The 21,749-nt window shown below is 44.3% G+C and overlaps 1 protein-coding gene across 1 annotated transcript in view; it reads left to right on the top strand.

Annotated features, from left to right (window-relative positions):
• Window positions 1-21,749, top strand: part of MRPS9 (mitochondrial ribosomal protein S9) — a 44,915-nt gene that overhangs the window by 18,286 nt on the left and 4,880 nt on the right. The window contains exons 3-8 of the mRNA XM_081198560.1: window positions 1,133-1,195; window positions 1,285-1,315; window positions 2,913-2,992; window positions 9,758-9,846; window positions 12,475-12,550; window positions 15,140-15,308. Coding sequence (XP_081054686.1) covers window positions 1,133-1,195; window positions 1,285-1,315; window positions 2,913-2,992; window positions 9,758-9,846; window positions 12,475-12,550; window positions 15,140-15,308 — 508 coding nt within the window. The remainder of the gene's footprint in view (window positions 1-1,132; window positions 1,196-1,284; window positions 1,316-2,912; window positions 2,993-9,757; window positions 9,847-12,474; window positions 12,551-15,139; window positions 15,309-21,749) is intronic.

The raw sequence follows: 21,749 nt of genomic DNA, 5'->3' as shown, positions 1-21,749 counted from the left end.
AAAAATGGCAGCAGCCAGTAAGAGTGTATCAGGGCCAGTTATTTTGACCTGCTAGAGGTCACATGGTGATGATGTACTGATGTTTTAGAGCGGCGTCAGCAAATTTTTTCAGCAGGGACAGCAGTCCACTGTCCCTCAGACCTTGTGGGGAACCGGACTATATTTTGAAAAAAATAATGAACAAATTCCTATGCCCCACAAATAACCCAGAGATGCATTTTAGATAAAAGCACGCATTCTACTCATGTAAAAACACCAGGCAGGCCCCACAAATAACCCAGAGATGCATTTTAAATAAAAGGACACATTCTACTCATGTAAAAACACACTGATTCCCAGACCGTCCGCGGGCCAGATTGAGAAGGCGATTGGGCCACATTTGGCCCCCGGGCCTTAGTTTGCCTACCCATGCTTTAGAGAAAGTTGCCACTGATGTCAAGGCTCACGATAGGGCTCCTCTCTCTCTCTGGAAGCATAGGCCAAAGCAAAATAAGCTTGTCTGGCAAACTCCCGCTGGCTGTTGGTAAACGGCACTCTGTTCCCTTCTCCAGCATCCTAAAGCAAACAGAGGGTATTGGATTATACATGTTCCCAAATTATGAAGGTAGTGTATGAGTTTAACCTTGACAGTTAATATTATCTGAGTTGATGAATCGTAGGCAAATTTATGTGGCTGGCTGAAAAGAGACCATGATCTGCCAGTAGACCTCAGAGTGATTTGCAGCAGATTGACAAGGGTTTCTGTCTCCCAATCGCTGAACAATGGCAAGAACACAAAGGGTACTTTCCATCCAAAATAAGACTGCTGAAACAAAGAAGGCTTAGGAGGAAATCAGGAGTGAATTTGTGTGTGAAAGGACTGTGAGTTTTGTTCTGGGGCTTAGCATGTGCTCAGAGGCCTTGCTTCTTAATAAATACTGTATCTTGGTCCATCTGCCTCTCCACTGGTATTTTTTACCTACCTCAACTTGGAGATCTAGTAAAAAGAAAGTCAGAGGGTAGAGATCCCACAGGTATGAAGTCTACCCATCTCTGTGCTATATTTCCTGAGACGAGAGCTCTAATTTTTGACTCTTATGATCATCAATAAAGGTTTTTTGTTTAACAAAGTCTTATTTTTCTCTTCTTACAGAAAGCTATTGCCTATCTCTTTCCTTCTGGTCTGTTTGATAAAAGGGCCAGACCTGTAATGAAGGTAAGAACACAATTCAGTTCTGTTGATATAAAGAGAGTTTTTGTATCAGTTGTGCTAACATTTCTCTATTTTATTATATTTTTAAACAGCATCCCGAAGAAATGTTTCCAAAGCAAAGAGGTATGTGGAGGTAGACTGTGTATGTGAAACCACTTAAGTTGTTTTCTGTTATGTTCACATGCACATGAAAGTTGGGATACAAAAAGCTACTAAATGTGCATCTGGAATTTTGCCATGCCCACTGGGTTTTTATATGTTATATTTTTGCATAAATGTAACATTACAAGAGGGATTCGGGTGGCGCTGTGGGTTAAACCACGGAGCCTAGGACTTGCCGATCAGAAGGTCGACAGGTTTGAATCACCATGACAGGGTGAGCTCCCGTTACTCGGTCCCTGCTCCTGCCAAGCTAGCAGTTTGACACCACGTCAAAAGTGCAAGTAGATAAATCACTCCGGCGGGAACGTAAACGGCGTTTCCATGCGCTGCTCTGGTTCACCAGAAGCGGCTTAGTCATGCTGGCCACATGACCCGGAAGCTGTACGCCGGCTCCCTCGGCCAATAAAGCGAGATGAGCGCCGCAACCCCAGAGACGGCCACGACTGGACCTAATGGTCAGGGGTCCCTTCCTCACTAGGAAGCAAAGATACCCTTGACACATCACAGACTGCTTCGGAATACCTGTTTCAGAAGTGGCTTTCTGTGTGTCAGTGGGGGTTGAGGATATAGTAAAAATAATAAAACAAGTTCAATCCTCTTTGGGTATGCAGAATAATTTGCCAGGCCCTTTGGATCACAGGCCATATTTGTGTGATTCCTTTATTTGTTATTTTGCTCTTCTTTTAATCTTCTATGGTCATTTCTCACTTGACCAAAGAGATCGTGAAATTTATTGGCGATCACAATGAAAATGTAATATTGGGACAGTGGAATCGCACAACTTTTTACCTTGCAGGTGGTGGTTAAAGCTTTCTGCAGCCACTAATTACAGTGTTTATATTTTATCCTTAAGGTTCACAAATCTTGGTCCTTAAATATCTTGACTTTTTAGAAAGAGAGGAACGGTATATGTTTTTAAAAGAGCTGACCACAGCCTGTTGCCTTAGTTACAGCTCTATATTGCTGGTATATCTTTATCTAATCTGGAGCCGCACTTTTCATACCAGTTCATTCTTGTTGGTTTTTCTTCTGTGTGTGCTTTGCTATAATTCCCTGTGTAAATGTGCCTGGTGCCAACTTGAGGTTGCAATGCAGAGCATGAACACTTGGAAGCAAGTTCTATTTAGATCAGTGGGAGCTAGTATTGGGCTATATTATAAAAATAAGCATATTTAACTGCAAATAGATAAGGCTGAGGTAGTATGTGCCTTTTTAATATGCTAAATATTTCTATAAATGCTTAGTTTCTGTGACCAGTAAGACCAGGCTGAGAGGTAATAAGCTTAGAGTGAAGAACTGTCACATATTAGACAGGATCATAACCTTAGCATGGTTAAGCAGTGGGATAAATTATTAGTTGAGATTGTGGTGCCAACGTTGTCTTTTTATAAAAAATTAACAGCAGAGAATATCCTGGCATTCTCTGAACAGGGTGGGCATTCTCTGAACAGGGTTCTGGGTGCTGCATGGGGTTTTATTATTCCTGTTTAAACTATAGTTTGTGTTTTAGACTTCTGTAATTACCATTACATTTGCTTCCTTGTTTCTTTTCCTTCAGCAATCCAGTGGGACAAAAATGGCCGCCCATTTCACTTTCTCTTTTACACTGGCAAGCAGTCCTATTATTCTGTAATGCATGTAAGTTATCTAATGGCTTTTTCCTAGTGGACCAAAATAATGGTCACTTATTACATAATGTGTATGTTTGTCGTAATTTTCTTAGGGCAAACTTGTTACCAAAGGAAGGAATGACTATTAGCTTTGGTTTCCCCCATAGTTACTAAACCGGTCTTGCTACAAAAGAATTTCAGACTGTGATAAGTAAAATACTAACCAAAGATGACCAGAGGCAAATTCGTATGGTAATCCTTTTTAAAATGTACAGTATTCTTGAAGGAAAGGAAAGTTGCAGAAGGCAGCTAGATGTTTCTTATTGACGGCCATATTAGATAATGTGTGAAGCAGGTTTAAAGCTTTAACTTACATTTCCTTGTAATAGCTAAACATTTGAGCACACAGGAAATTTGCAAGAGGCCAGTGCTGTGTTTTGACTGGCAGCTATCCTATCCTTTCAAACATGAGAATTGGTGTGCGTTCCACTGGAGTTCACATTGCTTTGTTTAAAATCGGGGCCATGAGTAAAGCACTAGCCTCAACCACTTTTACGCTTTTTTACTCGGAGGCTACAAAGAACAGCCTCTCCATAGAGCATGGGTACTTCGTGGCTCTCAATTATTTAAATCCACTTTGACACTGACTTGGTGCTGGTACAAATCTGAGTAGAGAATGTGGGAGCTACCCACATGCTGTTGCCCACTACTGCATTGTGTTAGGACGTGAACATTGGTAGTGGTAGAAATCCTAAGCCTCATGCCTGATCATTGTGGTTGTTGTGTTAGTCCTTAGCTTGTCCTTTCTTTCTTTTTTTTCTGCTGCCTTTGCACATCTCACTTCACACATTAGGTGGTCACTAAACAAGTGAGCTGATTTCCCATCTGACTTGTTTTGTTTGCTAAGCTGTAAGAAATCTAGCTTTAATTTTATGCAATTGTCCTGCATCAGTATGGTGAAGAAAGTCTGTAGCTGCCTATTTTTTCTTTTTCTTTTAAGAACAGGCATTTCTGAACTTACAGACAAGTTCCTTCCCCAGGTCCAAAAGAAAATGACACCTCTGAAGTGTGGGCATGGGATTAACAGAAAGGCTTTTTTGTGAAATTTACCAGCAGTTGTAAAAATTAGTAGGTAGATTAAAAGTCTGTTCAAGTATTGTCCAACACTACCCAGTAAGGTACAGGAGGAAACATCTCTCCATGCCTATTATCTGTAATCGCTAGGCATCAGACATCCATGTTAAGAAACACTATGTCTGTCTAGCTTGCCACAGCTGAATTTCTGGATTAGATGTAATTTTGGTCAGTCCAGCATGGCAGTTCTTAGTTGAGCCCATACTGTGATTTCTAGTGACTCCTACATAACAATCCACTAAAGCGTGGGTAGCTAATACAGTGCCCTTCAGATATAGCAGGACTACATTTCCTATCATTCCTGACCATTGACCATGCAAGTTGTAGCTGATGGGAGTTGGAGTCCAAGAATATCCGAAGGCCATCACTAAAGAATCTTTGAACCTATTTCCTACAGAAGGAACATATTGATAGTATTTGATGCATGTTGTCTATTTGTAGAACTTGATTCGCTGACTTTGTGGAAGAATCTAGTACAGTCATACCTTGGGTTACAGACGCTTCAGGTTGTGCCTTTTCGGGTTGTGCACCGCGCCAAACCCGGAAGTGCCGGAGTTACTTCGGGGGTTACTTCGGGGTTTCGGCGATCGCGCATATGCAGAAGCGCTAAATCGCAATATGCACATGTGCAGAAGCACTAAATTGCAACCCGCGCGTGCGCAGACACGGCGCTGCAGGTTGTGAACACTGCGGGTTGCGAACGTGCCTCCCACACAGATCACATTCGCAACCCATGCATCCACTGTAGAATGAATTGTGTACTGAAGTTCAGTTATAGAAATATATATATATTTTTGTAATCTGATTGATAACTTTTCAGCCTGGTGATGCCACTGAACTCTTGTTTCCCTTGGTATCTACTTCTGGTTGCAGTACCATTTAGAGGACTTCCTCTGTAAAAACAAAAACAAAAAACACCATGGCTTTACTGTGCATTTTAGAATTATCTGGTGTGTGTTTGTACTCCACACACCCAAAGGACAAAATCCCCACTTGTCAGGTACATTTATTTCTGTAGAAGGAGAAGAGAGGAATTATTTTTTCTTTTGGTTGACCTTGGGCAAATGAGCTTCTTGCCCTGGCAGAAATGAAATGAATGATAAATGTAGAGTGTGTCTTTGCTGAGTAATGGAGCTGCAGCGTAGGCTTTCCAGAGAGGTTTTCTCCTGCACAGCCTGAGGCAGCCTGAGGACCCCTACTGTTCATTTAAATAGGTATGTCAAATCTGCCTCGAAACGCTGCTGGTTTGATCTGTGGTAATATTTGTGAAGCTTCCATATGGACTTGAGCCCCCTGCAGTGCTAAGAAATAATGTACAACGCTTCATGGTGCAGACGCAAATTTTCTCTGAAAAGGGATGCAGCGCTGCGTTTTAGCTGTCGGAGAGGATGATGGAGCTGACGCGCTAGGCCTGTCAACTTGTTACACGGATGGGTTGCACGCAGAGAGGCTGTGGAAAATCTGTGCCTTTTAGCTTTTCTACTTAATCACGGTTGTAGCATTGCCTTTAGACTGTATGCTACATTAATTCTCTTCCTGCCTTCTGCCTTTCATCCCAAGTTTCACGGGAAAAAGTAAAGCATGCAGGTCTTGTCGAGGAGCCTTATCAAGCAGCTGTCATCTGACAGGCCATTTGCATTTGTTTTGGCTGAAACAGAGCAAGCCAAGGGCAAGATGTTTTGTTGCATTCCATCATAATGAAGAAATTAAAAAAAAATATTACAAGGCACCCAACTTTTTTTTTTTTTTACCCATTGCTTGCCTTTTGAAAGCGGCATGTGAGGTTTTCCTGAGACACACGGCCTTTTCAAAGAATAGCTGTGCTCACCACTTGATTAAAATCTTCCTGCACACGAAATCCTTTTGACAAACAGAAATGCAATCATTGTAGAATATTTGTAAATTTACTTAAGTCGTGTCAGGGCGTTTAGAGATGTCTTCATTAAAAAGAGTGATATAAATCATTTCATTAAACAGGATTCATCCCATCTTCTGCTCAGGAAATGTGAAATATGTGTAAGGGTGTTAAAGATGAGAATCATAGGCTAATGGAAATTAGAGAGATACTTGTTAAGTGCCAAACTGTCACTTTAAAAAGTAAATGTAAAATAATTTCACTTTTGTACTGCATCTTGTGCTCATAGCCTTTTATAATTTGCAATATTTAAAATTTTTATAAAATACATTTTGCCTACATGTGTCTATTACCATTTGCTTTACTGTCATATTTCAGTTATTGATTTCAGTTGAGCCAACCACCCTGCCATTTATATAGGTTACTGGATGCAATATGAATAGGCTTCCTTGTAGCATTTACATTGACCACCATCCATCTTGTATATTCCATTTCATATGCTGCTTACATGTTAAAGCTTATCACTGCTTTAGCATTTCTATTCCCATTTTCATCTTTGTGTCTCTGTTTGTTGAAAAGAGTTTGGCTTAGGACGTAAAATGTTTCCTTAGTTGCAAATTCAACTGCGTCCTGAAATGTCTTAACCCCTTAAATTCTTAAATTTGTGCGAACCACCAATTGGGAACCGCTGTACTAGAAGTCTTCAGAATATCATTCATCTTTTACAAGGTTGCATCATTGGCTTGTTTAAAATGGCATTGGAAACCCATGTGCAGCTATATGTAACAAATTAAGAAACAGAATACAAAAACAGACCAGAAGGATGTTTTCCAACTAACAGCAACTTGCAGAATCTGTGTCTGGCATTTTAAGATATTGGTTGCGTATGAACTCCACCTATTTCCTCTCTCCAGTGCTTCTGAGCCCGGGGGCAAGAGAACTAAGTCTAAATGTATTGATGATGTTGATAACCTACTGTGTTTGTTTAAGATATACCGGTATTTCAAAGATTCAGTAGCCTGGTGCTTGCTCTTAACTTACTATTCAGCAACAGCTTTGTTTAAAACTGTCTGTCTTGTTAATTGACAAGATCGAGGATGCGGTCCTCCTGTTTTATGACAATATATATATGGCTCACAAGTATCTTATAAAATCTACTGCATAATGGCCACATTTGTAAGGGATATAGGCATGTATATTTATGACTTTGCTGTTGCCTCTGGAAACTGTTAGTTAAATCTTCACCTATCCGTTCTGAAGAAGCAAGAATTCCTTTCTGAAATGTTTCAGATGTGAGCGTTTGCCGAGTGACATGCTTCTCAGATTCTTATGCCATTGCAAGATAGCATGCATCATTATCCTGTCCATTGATTTGTTATCCTGCAAATAATTTTGCACATGCCTTCCTTTATAGCTATGCACATCAATAAAATTTAAGAACAGCCAGAGTGTTTTGAGGAATGAAGGAAATGGGATCTGAAATGAGCAAGTAAAACTTCCCATGTCACAATGTACCCTTGTCAGTAGATAAAAACTCTTTAGGTTATCTTTTTTCCCCCCCATGTAGACTGTATTTGAGAAAAATAAGTGAGGGTGGTGAAATACATTTAGCCAAAGGTGAACTGAAAATGCCCATCCTTTGAGGAGCTATACAGTATCTTGTGGGCTTTTATGACCTAGCCACATTCACACAGCATTATAACAGGGCCGGGAGAAGGGATTTTTTTGCCAGTGTTCAGGAAGACAGCATGGTTATCAAGGTTGTGTTTGCATTGCATGCACCATTGGCTGTGAGTCTGGTGCACAGCTTGACTCTTTTTAAAAGTTTGCAGTCCTTGAATTCACAGAGAAACTTGAAAATGTCCAGGCATAGTAAGCTGAAGACTCTGAAACTAGAGAGATTATTTGGTAAGGGCTCCAAAAACATATTGGTGTGCAAATGTCTAAAGGTTTCAGTCTGAGAAACTACAAGACAGATCCCAAGTGTAGGTAACCGTTTGTTCACTGCATGGCTACAAATGGGAAACGAGCAATTCACCACGTGGTTAGAATCATAATGGAGTAAAAGTGGCCATGTAGCTTTATGAACGAACTATAATTCCAGATAACACAATAAGTGAAGCAACATCTTCCTCTTCTTCCATCCATGTAGAGCATCATTACCAATCTCAAGAGTGAAGGACCTCGCAAGGATAATGGGACATAGCAACCTGTAATCTTCCCCCATAGGCTTGAAGGAAGTTTTTAGAGCCTGCTATCAGATTGTTATAGAGAAGAATAGAGATGAATGTGCCAGTGTGCACTGTAATTTTTATGGTTTGGCTAGCTTCATGTGACAAGCTTCCATTTTAAAAGGGTAGTCAGCAGTGTTGTATTTCTTCCATGGGCAAGACCATCTCTTATCCCACCCTCTTCCAAAGGTCCTGAATTGCCTGGGATGCTGGTACGTAGAGAAGAATGTAATAGAAATTATATCAGTTCCTGGAACCTGATTCAAAGGTGAAATCTACACACACACAAAAAAATTGTGAAAATGCTTTTTTTAAAGTGTTTTTAAAAATACAATGAATTTTTCATAAGGCTTTCCATCGCCATCTAGTGTCACATTGTATATTGCACTTAAAACACACTTAAAACGTTTTATTGGCAGCTGTATAGCTGAGTCCAAATGCTGAATAATTTTCTTATGAGCCAAGAAATTTAGTGAGACAGGCCTGCCCCTGTTGACATAACCTTTCTTGATTGGGTTTTCACAAACTCAGGCCTGCTTTACACATACAGTGGTGCCTCGCAAGATGAAAAGAATCCGTTCTGTGATTCTCTTCGTCTAGCGGTTTTTTCATCTTGCGAAGCAAGCCCATTGACGGATTAGCGCTATTAGCCGCTTTTAGCGGCTTATCGGATCAGCTGATAAGCGGCTTAGGGGCTTAGAAAAAGGGGGGAAAGGGGAAAAAACCAGCAGGAACTCGCAAGACATTGTCGTCTTGCGAAGCAAGCCCATAGGAAATTCGTCTTGCGAGGCATTCGTCTTGCGGGGCACCACTGTAACATTAAAATTTAAACCATAATTAAAAATAAATCAGTAAACTATGGTTTTATATGATTGAGCAGCATGCTGCTTTATAGTGTGCTACTCCCTGGCTCTTGCTATTGCTGTGCCAGGAGGAAGCAAACCAACAGCTGATTTACCATTATGTGCAACTTGGACTTGTGGTTTGTTTCTCTCCAAACAAACCACAATTGGAAGGCAAGGTTTGTTATCAGCTTATCACTTATGGTTTGTTTAGAGACAAATACACCATTGTCGAGTGCTCAATCAGAACCTCTTTTTAGGAAGTTGTAATCAGATAAATGTCCTTGTAATCGGATAAATGTCCTTATTCTTTTGTGTTCTGGCTTAAATGGGGTGATTCCACAGCTAAAGAGCCTGGATTGTTTGAAGAATTACATTGTTATTACTACAGACAACCACTGGTCACAATGGTTTATCATAACTGAAATTAGTTAAGGTGTGTGCTATGCCCCTTTGTACCACAGTTTTGGGGGGGGGGAATATGGGAGTTATGGTACTGTATTCTTGTGGTTGAACTTCTAACACAGAGAGACACAAAATTACTGTTTTTATTAAGGATTTTCTTGGGTTACAAAAGCACGTACATTGTTTCCATTTTCAGGTAATAGAGTCCTTTCTACAGATTAGTTACATTAATTGCGAGACATTAATGCTGAACTTCTAACTGATATTTGATGCCAAAATTTTCAGCAGAAGGTTATAAGTGGAGCTCACCCTTGTATCTATTCTAGGAATTGTATGGTAAGCTACTTCGTATTGAGGAACGCCAAGAACGAATGCATGCTCAAGGATTATTACCGCCTGAGAAGAAATCCCAGTTGTAAGTTGTCTCTTTGTGATCACAATGAAAGTATGTTGGGGATGAGGGATGCAGATGCAGTTCTCATACAAGATTTTCAAGATATATCATGCTATGTGGTATTATTAGCCTAGGCCAGCCTTTCTCAGCTTGGGTCCCCAGATGTTCTTGGACTACAACTTCCATCATTCCTAGCTAGCAGGACCAGTGGTGAGAGGAGATGGTGTCAATGCAAAATGGTCTGAAATAGGTGAGAATTGGGAGGTAAGCAAAGGAGACTATTGAGGAGTCGAGAGTTGATAGGTGGTTGTTGTTTAGGCGTTTAGGCGTGTCCGACTCTTCGTGACCCCATGGACCAGAGCATGCCAGGCACTTCTGTCTTCCACTGCCTCCCGCAGTTTAGTCAAACTCATGCTGGTAGCTTCGAGAACATTATCCAACCATCTCATCCTCTGTCGTCCCCTTCTCCTTGTGCCCTCCATCTTTCCCAGCATCAGGGTCTTTTCCAGGGAGTCTTCTCTTCTCATGAGGTGGCCAAAGTATTGGAGCCTCAGCTTCAGGATCTGTCCTTCCAGTGAGCACTCAGGGCTGATTTCCTTAAGAATGGAGAGGTTTGATCCTCTTGCAGTCCATGGGACTCTCAAGAGTCTCCTCCAGCACCATAATTCAAAAGCATCAATTCCTCAGCGATCAGCCTTCTTTATGGTCCAGCTCTCACTTCCCTACATCACTACTGGGAAAACCTTAGCTTTAACTATACGGACCTTTGTTGGCAAGGTGATGTCTCTGCTTTTTAAGATGCTGTCTAGGTTTGTCATACTCTGGCTTTATTGTGTTTCTAATGTAAGCTTTTCAGTGGTATATGAGGGAGACGGATGAAGTGAAAGATTTTAGGAATGAGTCAAAGTTAAAGCAGAGATCGCTCAGACAGTGAGTGATAAGAGTCTGTGGGAAAAGAGTATAATAACTGCCTAGCTTGGAAAAAGAGCAGAACTTAGAGCAAGAATGAAGAGCAAACACAGTGTTGACAGTGAGACTTGCCTTTCACCTCCTTGATTAAGAGTTGAAACTGCACATGTCACTTTTGCTAGTATCCCTGTAGCGAATGTAGCAGCCCCAAAAGAGATTCTCCACAGTCTTTGCTTTGCTTTCACATTTAGAAATGATTTCCTCATGGAGGACAGCCTCCTCTGTATGCCTTCCCTCTTTGCCTTGGATTGATCGTCTTCCAAATGATTGTGTGCAGAGCCAAGATATGTCAGAATGAATTGGCACTGGGACACCTTCAGGAAACTAATCGTTTGCTGAGGAGAACCAGCTGGTACCAAAGGATGAGCCATTACTTGGAGTGGTGGTGTAAGGAAGACTTATCCAAGGTGTGGATTAGGAAGGCCAAAAGAAAATGAAATTGGGGGAGGAAGTTGAAGCCGAGCACTGGAAAAACAGTGACTATGGAAATCCCTGACAAGAAGGTTAAAAGACCTCCAAAAAACAGCAGCAGCACCCCTTGTTAGGACTAGGCTTGGGCTGCATTTAAAGCAAACCCACCCCAAGAATTCTGAAAGCTGTAGCTTGTTAAGGGTGCCAGAAACTATAGCTCTCTGCAGGTTAAACTGCAGCTCCCAACCATTTTTTGATTGTTTTCCTTTGAGTGGGTGTTTTAAATGTATGGTGTGTACATAGCCTTGGTGAAAGGTAAGGTTTCAATAGGTTTCAACTGGAGGGAAAGGTTAGCATGAAGAGACAGAATTCTTCTTGAAAAATGAAGCGAAGAGGTAGAATGAGGGATAAAAAATAAAGCCGTTCAGGAAAAGTAAGCATGAGAAGAACAGAAGGAAAGTAAACAGCCTAAAGGGCAGAGGAACAAGCTGATAAATGAATGGCACCAAGCCCAGGGGGCGCTCATCTTTCCGCTGTCCACCGTGTGGTGATATACAAGATGTATGAAACAAACAACACCAGAGAATGCCTGGTTTCTCTTTTGCCTGCAGCACATGGCAAGACAGTAAGATAGTTATTTTTGTTTTCAAATTGTGGCTAATCCAATCCTATGCTGCCCCTACTGTGTTTTACCACAGCTCTTTTTGATGCACGTCATCCCTTCAGGAACTGAGTGTTCTGCAATTGGCCAGCAACTGGTCGGTCTGTCTTGCACCAGAGCTGATCTAGATAAGGTGTTGAAATCCCAGAAGACTTTGTATTCCCTTTCTACCTCAGTGCTTCACACCCTGAAATTACCTCTAGATAGAAGGGAAGAGTTATAGGGAAGACAAAATACTATTTCTTGCTATGTTTGCGGTCTTTTGTGTTGTGTTTTTTGAAATCTTGTGTATTAAATTTCATTCTGGTACAGCTGATTTACATACGCATTAGAATGCTGCTGAAAGTTGCCTTTAAACTAAACCGATGCCCGGACTTTTAACTCTCAACCACTTTAGAAATATTACTTGTTAATAAAGTAAAATTATGACACTGGAGCTACTGCTCTTTGCTTTTGGGAATAGAAAGTTTGTAAATGTAACTTGCACTTTCTCAAAGTAAAAGACAAGTATATTTCCAAATGAAGTGTGACTGTATGTGTGGCCCTTTGCAATCTTAGTCTAATTGCATGATTAGTTAAAAAGAGAATATATGTGATATTTTAAACAGAAACCTGATTGGCAGCAGATGGCTGATTAAAGAGGAATTGGAAGAAATGATAGTGGAAAAACTGTCAGATCAAGATGTGAGTAATTAATCTCCTTTATTTAATGAACCTTGTATTTTAACGGAACAGCTACATGGGTTTTTCTTTAAGGATTCTGAAAAAATATTTTCCTTGGAGACAGGAATTATTCATGTTCTTGGTCTCTTTCATGCACATAAACACACATATTGAAGAATCTGTATTGATTCCTATACAAATTACGTCAGCCACATTTGGACAACTTGTTCACTAAAATTGTGAGAGACTGAACGGATTCTCTCAAAGCAGCACTCCTCTTTAGTTAAATCTGTCTGACAGGAACCCAAGAGGAGATCCTTCCAATTTAACTTCTTCCCCTGTTTGAAAGTGATAATTGTCCCAAGCATCCATCTGCAAAAGTTTCCTGTCTATTTGACCTGCTTCCTGGTGTCCCGGTTCTCTTCCTCATTGGTTGGCCTTTCCCTATCCAACCTTCTGCCACCCAAGGTGTTTCTTTTAATTTTCTTTGGCGTCATTGAAACATCTCAAAGAGTCATGCATATGCCAGGCATGCAAGCTGAACTTCCTAGCATGCTCAAAGTGCAAGGCTAGCTAGATCCTAAGTTTGTTTTAATTTTAATATGCATTCTTCCTAATCGCTTTTTTTTTTTCTTAAATGAACTCTGTTATTTGGAAAATGGGAGGATTGGCTAGTCGCTTTACTTCACTGCTTTATCTCCCATGAGCCTGGCCACTCTGGCAACAGGCTTGTGGAAGCAGGGAATATGAAGAGAGGATGTGGGTGGTTTCCTAAATCCCAAGATAAGCGCTTAAAGGCTGTGAGCTTGCCTGCTGACTTGGAAACTTAAAAACAAGGTGGGGGCAGTACTACCTAAAGGTTGGAGACCTGGAAGACACTTCTCACAGCGTTGGTGCAGCAGGGAACCCCATAACAAAGAGTTTATTTGTTAAGAGAAACATAAAATCAACAAGAACACTGCAGAAATAATATAATAATGGCTCGTAATGTGCTAGCCCTATATAATCTCTTGCATGTTGTGGTGGTGTTAAGCAAATGTCCAACTGTGTGTGTAAGTGTGTAATATTAAGAATATTTTGGGGAACCTAGGATAACCTTTTCATTTGTTAGTCTCCATGTGATGGTACTTGTGTGAAGAGAGCATGCAGGGCTGCACCCCTGACCCCACTATTGGGTCCCCTGCTGGTCCTGCCTTCCCCACGGCTCACACTTTAGGGCAGCGGTTCTCGACCTGTGGGTCCCCAGATGTTGTTGGACTACAACTCCCATCATCCCTGAGCTCTGGCCTTGCTAGCTAGGGATGATGGGAGTTGTAGTCCAACAACATCTGGGCACCCACAGGTTGAGAACCCTGCTTTAGGGGGAATGGTTGTAAAGGGAAAGCCTATTGTGCACGCAGGCTCTCCCCACTTGGTGGGAAGTGTTTATGGGCGTTCAGCAGGCTTCTCTTTAACAACATTCTCCAAAATATGTAGAGAGCAGGAAGGGGCAAGGATGGTGTGGCCCCAAAGGCAGCGGGTGCAGCCCCATGTGCACTCTCCATGTGATTATAATTGTGTGGAGAGGAACAAGTGAAGAGGGCTTATGCCAAACAAATCCTGCTACGTCTGCCAATTGGATTACTTGTAATAAAAAGGCGATGATGAGAGATCAGGTACTCTGTACAAAGAATTACCTGCATCTTCATTATGTCACCTCTGTTGCTCTCCCCCCCCCCCCATTAATTCTGTTCTTTATTTCTGTCTTTTGTGTGTGTGCACTAAACAGGTATTTAAGATCTGTGGTCATCAATACAACATTTGCCATCGACACAAACATGTGTGCCAGTGTGTGAAAGACTTTATACTTACAGCCGCTTCTTAAATTTTTTGTTGCCACGAGGCCTTCAGATAAGCCTTAATACAAGACCATGTACTAGCAGTGCGGCGTTTTACTTTCTAATCACATGTTCACGATGTAGGGAGCGAAGCACACAGTAGCAAAGGATAATTTATTTCAAGAGGTTGCCCTTTAAGTCAAGTATCTCTTGAATTTTTAAGAAGCTTGATTGTTTGGTTTAAAAAGAAAATTATAAACATTTAAAGTAACTCCCGACTGAACAGCCAGTGGCATAGATACACATTTTCCGTATGTATTATGAAATATAATCACCTAAGAAGTGGCGTTTAGGAAAATAAAATTATTTCCATTTAAATGTACATATCAACTTGTTTGAAATGAGTTGGGAAGCTTACCTCTTGCCACTCTTCATCAAAGAACTGGATTCTGTTTTGAGGCCTGCAAAATATTTCTTTGAAAATTAAGATGAACTTCATTTTAATGTGGTAATCCCGTCTTACAAAGAGGTTGGTTGTATTTTGTTGAATTCTGGATTCATTTGTTGCTAGGGTTAAAAAAAAGAGAAAGGATTAGGTATCTTTATTCGCATAGAAAATGATACATCTGCATGTTGTTTTGAAAGCAGCATGCAAATGCAGAGGTGTCATCCTGTCAAAAGTTATCAATAAGAGCAGAACTGGAAAGATCAAGCATGTAAAAATAGAAGTTGTTGGCAAATGCAATTACACTTGCACCCCCAACCCCTTAATGATATTTTTTATTGTCTACAGTATTCACGGTGTATTCAGCTGCTAGAAAAACTGGTCGCAATGCCGGGCCATGAGATTGAAGATGATTATGTGCAAAAATTCCGTAAGCAATTACCTATGCAATCCAAAAAGCAGAACATAGAACCCTTACAGTATGATGAGCGGGGCCTGGCCTTCAGTGCCGCAGAAGGTAACTTTATGTTCTTGTTTTTCCTTTGTAGAGAGAGGGGCAGTTCCTGGTAGACCTGAGAAATCAAAGATGTTCTAGTATTTTCCTGGTTGTCCATTCACAAGCATGGAAAGGGCCATAGCTCAGGGCTAGAGCATTTGCATTGTGTACAGAAGGACACAGAGGGACGCGGGTGGCGCTGTGGGTTAAACCACAGAGCCCAGGGCTTGCCAATCAGAAGGTCAGCGGTTCGAATCCCTGCGACGGGGTGAGCTCCCGTTGCTCGGTCCCAGCTCCTGCCAACCTAGCAGTTTGAAAGCACGTCAAAGTACAAGTAGATAAATAGGTACCGCTCCAGCGGGAAAGTAAACGCCGTTTCCGTGCGCTGCTCTGGTTTGCCAGAAGTGGCTTAGTCATGCTGGCTGTACGCCAGCTCCCTTGGGCCAATAAAGTGAGATGAGTGCCGCAACCCCAGAGTCGGCCACGACTGGACCTAACGGTCAGGGGTCCCTTTACCTTACAGAAGGACACAGGTTCAAATTCCCCAGCGTTTCCAGATAGTGCAGTGAGCACCTCTTGCCTTAAACTCTGAAGGGCAGCTGCCAATCAATGTGTAGACAATACTGTGTAAGATGGATTAGAGGTCAGTGCAAGATGGATCATAAGGCAGCTTCCTATTCTCCTATGACTTTGAACCAAGATTTGTGGTGAAATGTGATCTAGAACCTATGTTGTCATACTTGTTTCATGAAATTGTTTTGCTAGGGCATAAGGACCCATTAGCAGCTTTCTTTGGGTGGGCAGATAACAATTTGGCAGACGTATGCGGAAAAATGGCACATTGAAGTCACTGGGCTTTACTTCTGAGTAAACACACAGGCTTACGATCAGGCTGTATTCACCCCTGGTTTCATGATAAAAGAATACAATGCATGATGACTGTATCTATTAAGCAGTGTTTCTCATTTATGTGGTTTTTTTTTAACCTGACAGTTCATTTGGGCTAGTTCAGTACCTTATTTTCTTAACAAGCAAAGCTGTTCAAATTTCACCTGTTGTTAACCCAGTTTTCACAACACCACAGTGACTCGGATTGATAAGATTCTGGGCTTGTGTGTGTGTGTTAATTCTTCCATTTAATATTACTGTCTGCTGAGAAAGATTATAGACTATGGCTGAATCTTCTAAACATGCTGGTGATATTTTCATACCAACGAGACTTAATCAAACAAATACGGGTATTTGTTGAAAAGCATAATCTTTTGTTTAAAGATTTTCAGTATCCTATGTGTAAAGATTATCTGAAACCTCTACAGAATAGTAAGGAATTCGTTTTTGAAAGCATTCTTTCCCCCTCACTCCCCTGAGTGAGTGCTTGTGGGCCCTGCTTTTGCCACTTACCATCTGGCTTGGGGCGGGGCCTGGGGCCTCATAAGGACTGCGTGCTGCTTGCGGCCTGCTGCCCAGGAAGACTCCCTGAGTGAGTGCTTGTGGGCCCTGCTTTTGCCACTTACCATCTGGCCTGGGGCGGGGCCTGAAGCCTCACAAGGACTGCGTGCTGCTTGCTGCCTGCTGCCCAGGAAGACTCCCTGAGTGAGTGCCTGAGGGCCCTGCTTTTGCCACTTACCATCTGGCTTGGGGCGGGGCCTGGGGCCTCATAAGGACTGCGTGCTGCTTGCGGCCTGCTGCCCAGGAAGACTCCCTGAGTGAGTGCTTGTGGGCCCTGCTTTTGCCACTTACCATCTGGCCTGGGGCGGGGCCTGAAGCCTCACAAGGACTGCGTGCTGCTTGCTGCCTGCTGCCCAGGAAGACTCCCTGAGTGAGTGCTTGTGGGCCCTGCTTTTGCCACTTACCATCTGGCTTGGGGCGGGGCCTGGGGCCTCATAAGGACTGCGTGCTGCTTGCGGCCTGCTGCCCAGGAAGACTCCCTGAGTGAGTGCTTGTGGGCCCTGCTTTTGCCACTTACCATCTGGCCTGGGGCGGGGCCTGGGGCCTCATAAGGACTGCGTGCTGCTTGCGGCCTGCTGCCCAGGAAGACTCCCTGAGTGAGTGCTTGTGGGCCCTGCTTTTGCCACTTACCATCTGGCCTGGGGCGGGGCCTGAAGCCTCACAAGGACTGCGTGCTGCTTGCTGCCTGCTGCCCAGGAAGACTCCCTGAGTGAGTGCTTGTGGGCCCTGCTTTTGCCACTTACCATCTGGCTTGGGGCGGGGCCTGGGGCCTCATAAGGACTGCGTGCTGCTTGCTGCCTGCTGCCCAGGAAGACTCCCTGAGTGAGTGCTTGTGGGCCCTGCTCTTGCCACTTACCATCTGGCTTGGGGCGGGGCCTGGGGCCTCATAAGGACTGCGTGCTGCTTGCTGCCTGCTGCCCAGGAAGACTCCCTGAGTGAGTGCTTGTGGGCCCTGCTCTTGCCACTTACCATCTGGCTTGGGGCGGGGCCTGAAGCCTCACAAGGACTGCGTGCTGCTTGCTGCCTGCTGCCCAGGAGGAGTCCCCTGAGTGAGTGCTTGAGGGCCCTGCTCCTCCCTGCCACTTACCACCTGGCCCGGGGCGGGGCCTGACAGGCCTCACTAGGACAGTTGTTACTGCCGGAGAGGCACAGAGTGTTTTTAAAATGTTTTTTTAAAAATTTTCTTTGGATTTTTGTATGTGGGGGTGGGGGTGGGATGGATGTTTGGTTGGGCTTGGGGAATTATTTTTTTTTTTATTTTGATGTTTTTGTAATTTTTATATTTTTTTTGTTTGTATTGTTTTATTGGTTTTGTTTGTTTGTTTAAGGTGTTATTTTGTTTTTAGGGGGAGGGGTCAGGGCTGCCGGGGAGTGGGCCCCAGCCCACAAAATGGCTGGGGCATGTTCCACAGGGGGGGATGCACTGGGACAACCGATCTCAGTGATCACGGGTAGGAGGAGGAGTTACGCTAAGACCAGACCATGTCATTACAGAGGAGGCAGGTTTAGTCGTTGTCTGAGGACTATCCCTGCCTCCGGGTCTGGTCCTGTCCGAATGGATACTAGAATCAGCAAGGGATACCCACGTGACCTGAAGGTGCTGCTGTGCAATGCCAGGTCAATGATTCGTAAGACCACTGCCATCCATGACTTGATCATGGATGGAGGATTTGACCTGGCATGTGTAACAGAGACTTGGTTGGATGAAGCAGATGGGCCTGTCCTTGCCGCTGCTTGTCCACCAGGTTTCTCTTACGCACAGCAACCCAGGTCACGTGGGCGGGGAGGGGGGGTTGCAGTGATTTTTAGGAAGTCATTAGTTTGCACCAGGCGTCCTATTGGGAAGACCCAGTTTTCTGAGTGCATGTTCTGGAAGTTGGGCAATAGGGGCAGTACAGGATTCCTTTTGGTGTACCGACCTCCCCGCTGCACCAAGGATTCCCTGCCCGAGCTGCTTCAGGTTGTGGCGGATGTTCTCCTGGAGACACCTAGCCTGGTCGTCCTAGGGGATTTTAACATCCATGCCGACACGACCTTACAAGGGGCCGCTCGGGACTTCGTGGAAAGCATGGCCTCCATGGGGCTGTCCCTGAATAAGTCTGGCCCAACCCATAGCCGTGGACATGCCTTGGACCTGGTGTTTACCTCTATGGATGTTGGTGATCTGACACTAAGTAAAAGCGAAATGAAAGAAGTGCCATGGTCAGATCACTTCCTGGTGCAACTGGACTTCTCTGTGACCCATCCCCTCTGCAGGGAGGTGGGACCAATTCGGATGGTCCGCCCCCGCCACTTAATGGATCCAAATGGTTTCCAGAGAGTGGTAGGGGATGCTTTATCCCATGTTGATGGCCTTTCAGCCGATTCCCTGGTGGCCCGCTGGAATGTGGAGTTAACCAGGGCTATTGACTGTTTGGCTCCGAAGCGCCCTCTCCGATTGCATGGAGCCCGGACAGCCCCGTGGTTTTCCACGGATCTGAGGGCAATGAAACAATCATTGAGACGGCTAGAGCGCCGGTGGCGGATAACTCATTCCGAATCTGACCGGACACAGGTTAGAGCTCAACGTCGAGCCTACCAAGTGGCGATAGCGACGGCAAAGAAGAATTTCTTCACCGCCTCTATTGCATCTGCAGAAAACAGCAGCAGGAGACTTTTTCAGGTGGTTCACAATTTAGCGGAACCACCTGCAACATCGGGGCCCAGTACGGGCCACATGTTCTCCTGCAATGATTTTGCAAAGTTTTTTGCAGATAAAATCGCCCAGATTCGGGAAGAAGTAGACTCCACCGTGGGAGCAGGGCCGGGGCGGGAGAGTGCTAGAGTTCTGTCTAGTCAAGTTGAGTGGGATCAATTTCAATCTGTTACCTCCGAGGATGTGGACAGGCTGCTTGGACGAGTGAAACCAACCACCTGTCTCCTGGATCCTTGCCCATCCTGGCTTATAAAAGCTAGCCGGGAAGGACTGGGCGATGGGCTTCGTGGGGTGGTGAATGCTTCCCTCCGTGAGGGAGCCTTCCCAGACCCGCTGAAAGAGGCGGTTATTAAACCGCTTCTTAAAAAACCATCTTTAGATGCGGCCACGATGGCCAACTATCGCCCAGTCTCAAATCTTCCATTCCTGGGCAAGGTGATTGAGCGAGTGGTTGCTGAACAACTCCAGGCACGCCTGGAAGAAGCGGACCATTTGGATCCCTTCCAGTCGGGATTCAGGCCTCATCATGGGACTGAAACTGCCTTGGTCGCACTGGTTGATGATCTCCGGCGGGCTAGGGACAAAGGTGAGAGCTGTTTCCTAGTTCTGCTGGATCTCTCAGCGGCGTTTGATACCATCGACCATAGCATCCTTCTGGACCGTCTTGAGGGGCTGGGAGCTGGGGGCACTGTTATACAGTGGTTCCGCTCCTTCCTCCTGGGCCGTGTTCAGAAAGTGGTGGTGGGGGATGAGTGTTCAGACCCTTGGGCCCTCACTTGTGGGGTGCCTCAGGGTTCTGTCCTCTCCCCCATGCTTTTTAACATCTATATGAAGCCGCTGGGAGAGATCATCAGGAGGTTTGGGCTGGGTGTTCATCAGTATGCGGATGACACCCAGCTCTACCTCTCTTTTAAATCAGAACCAGTGAAGGCGGTGAAGGTCCTGTGTGAGTGTCTGGAGGCGGTTGGAGGATGGATGGCGGCTAACAGATTGAGGTTGAATCCTGACAAGACAGAAGTACTGTTTTTGGGGGACACGAGGCGGGCAGGTGTGGAGGATTCCCTGGTCCTGAATGGGGTAACTGTGCCCCTGAAGGACCAGGTGCGCAGCCTGGGAGTCATTTTGGACTCACAGCTGTCCATGGAGGCACAGGTCAAATCTGTGTCCAGGGCAGCTGTTTACCAGCTCCATCTGGTACGTAGGCTGAGACCCTATCTGCCTGCGGACTGTCTCGCCAGAGTGGTGCATGCTCTGGTTATCTCCCGCTTGGACTACTGCAATGCGCTCTACGTGGGGCTACCTTTGAAGGTGACGCGGAAACTACAACTAATCCAGAATGCGGCAGCTAGACTGGTGACTGGGAGCGGCCGCCGAGACCATATAACACCGGTCTTGAAAGACCTGCATTGGCTCCCAGTACGTTTCCGAGCACAATTCAAAGTGTTGGTGCTGACCTTTAAAGCCCTAAACGGCCTCGGTCCAGTATACCTGAAGGAGCGTCTCCACCCCCATCAGTCTGCCCGGACGCTGAGGTCCAGCGCCGAGGGCCTTCTGGCGGTTCCCTCACTGCGAGAAGCAAAGCTACAGGGAACCAGGCAGAGGGCCTTCTCGGTAGTGGCGCCCGCCCTGTGGAACGCCCTTCCAGCAGATGTCAAAGCGATAAACAACTACCTGACATTCAGGAGACATCTTAAGGCAGCCCTGTTCAGGGAAGTTTTTAACGTGTGACATGTTACTGTATTTTTGGTTTTTATGGAAGCCGCCCAGAGTGGCTGGGGAGGCCCAGCCAGATGGGCGGGGTATAAATAATAAATTATTATTATTATTATTATTATCAGTAGTAGATTGCATCATTTTATTTTCTTACATCCCTAAATGCATAATGGGCATGATCAAAACAATTTGTAACTGAGTTCAGTGGGACTTACTCCCAGGAAAGTGAATATGGGATTGCAGTCTTAAAAACATAGACATAGTCCCATGTATGACCTGTTCACATGCCATAGTAAGCCGCAATTACTGTTTTACTGTGAACACAGAGATTACTCCCACATTGCTCATCCCATACCAAGAGCAACATACCACAATCTCTAACTTAACAATACATCTGAACTGGGGATTGTAACAAGCTGTGTTTGTTTGACTCCAAACTATGATCTGAAGCCAAGAAAAAACTTGGCTTCAAATCAGGGTTGGTTTGGAGTTGAACAAACCATGATCCCTAGTTTGGAAGTAATGCTAAGTCGGGGATAGTGATTTGGTGCTCCTTTTCACCATAGCGGAAGGGTGTTGTGTGTGCATCTGCACATTCACAGTAA

Source organism: Podarcis bocagei, assembly GCF_964188305.1.
Source record: "Podarcis bocagei genome assembly, chromosome: 6".
NCBI lineage: Eukaryota > Metazoa > Chordata > Lepidosauria > Squamata > Lacertidae > Podarcis > Podarcis bocagei.
This window is presented reverse-complemented; position numbering and strand designations above follow the sequence as displayed.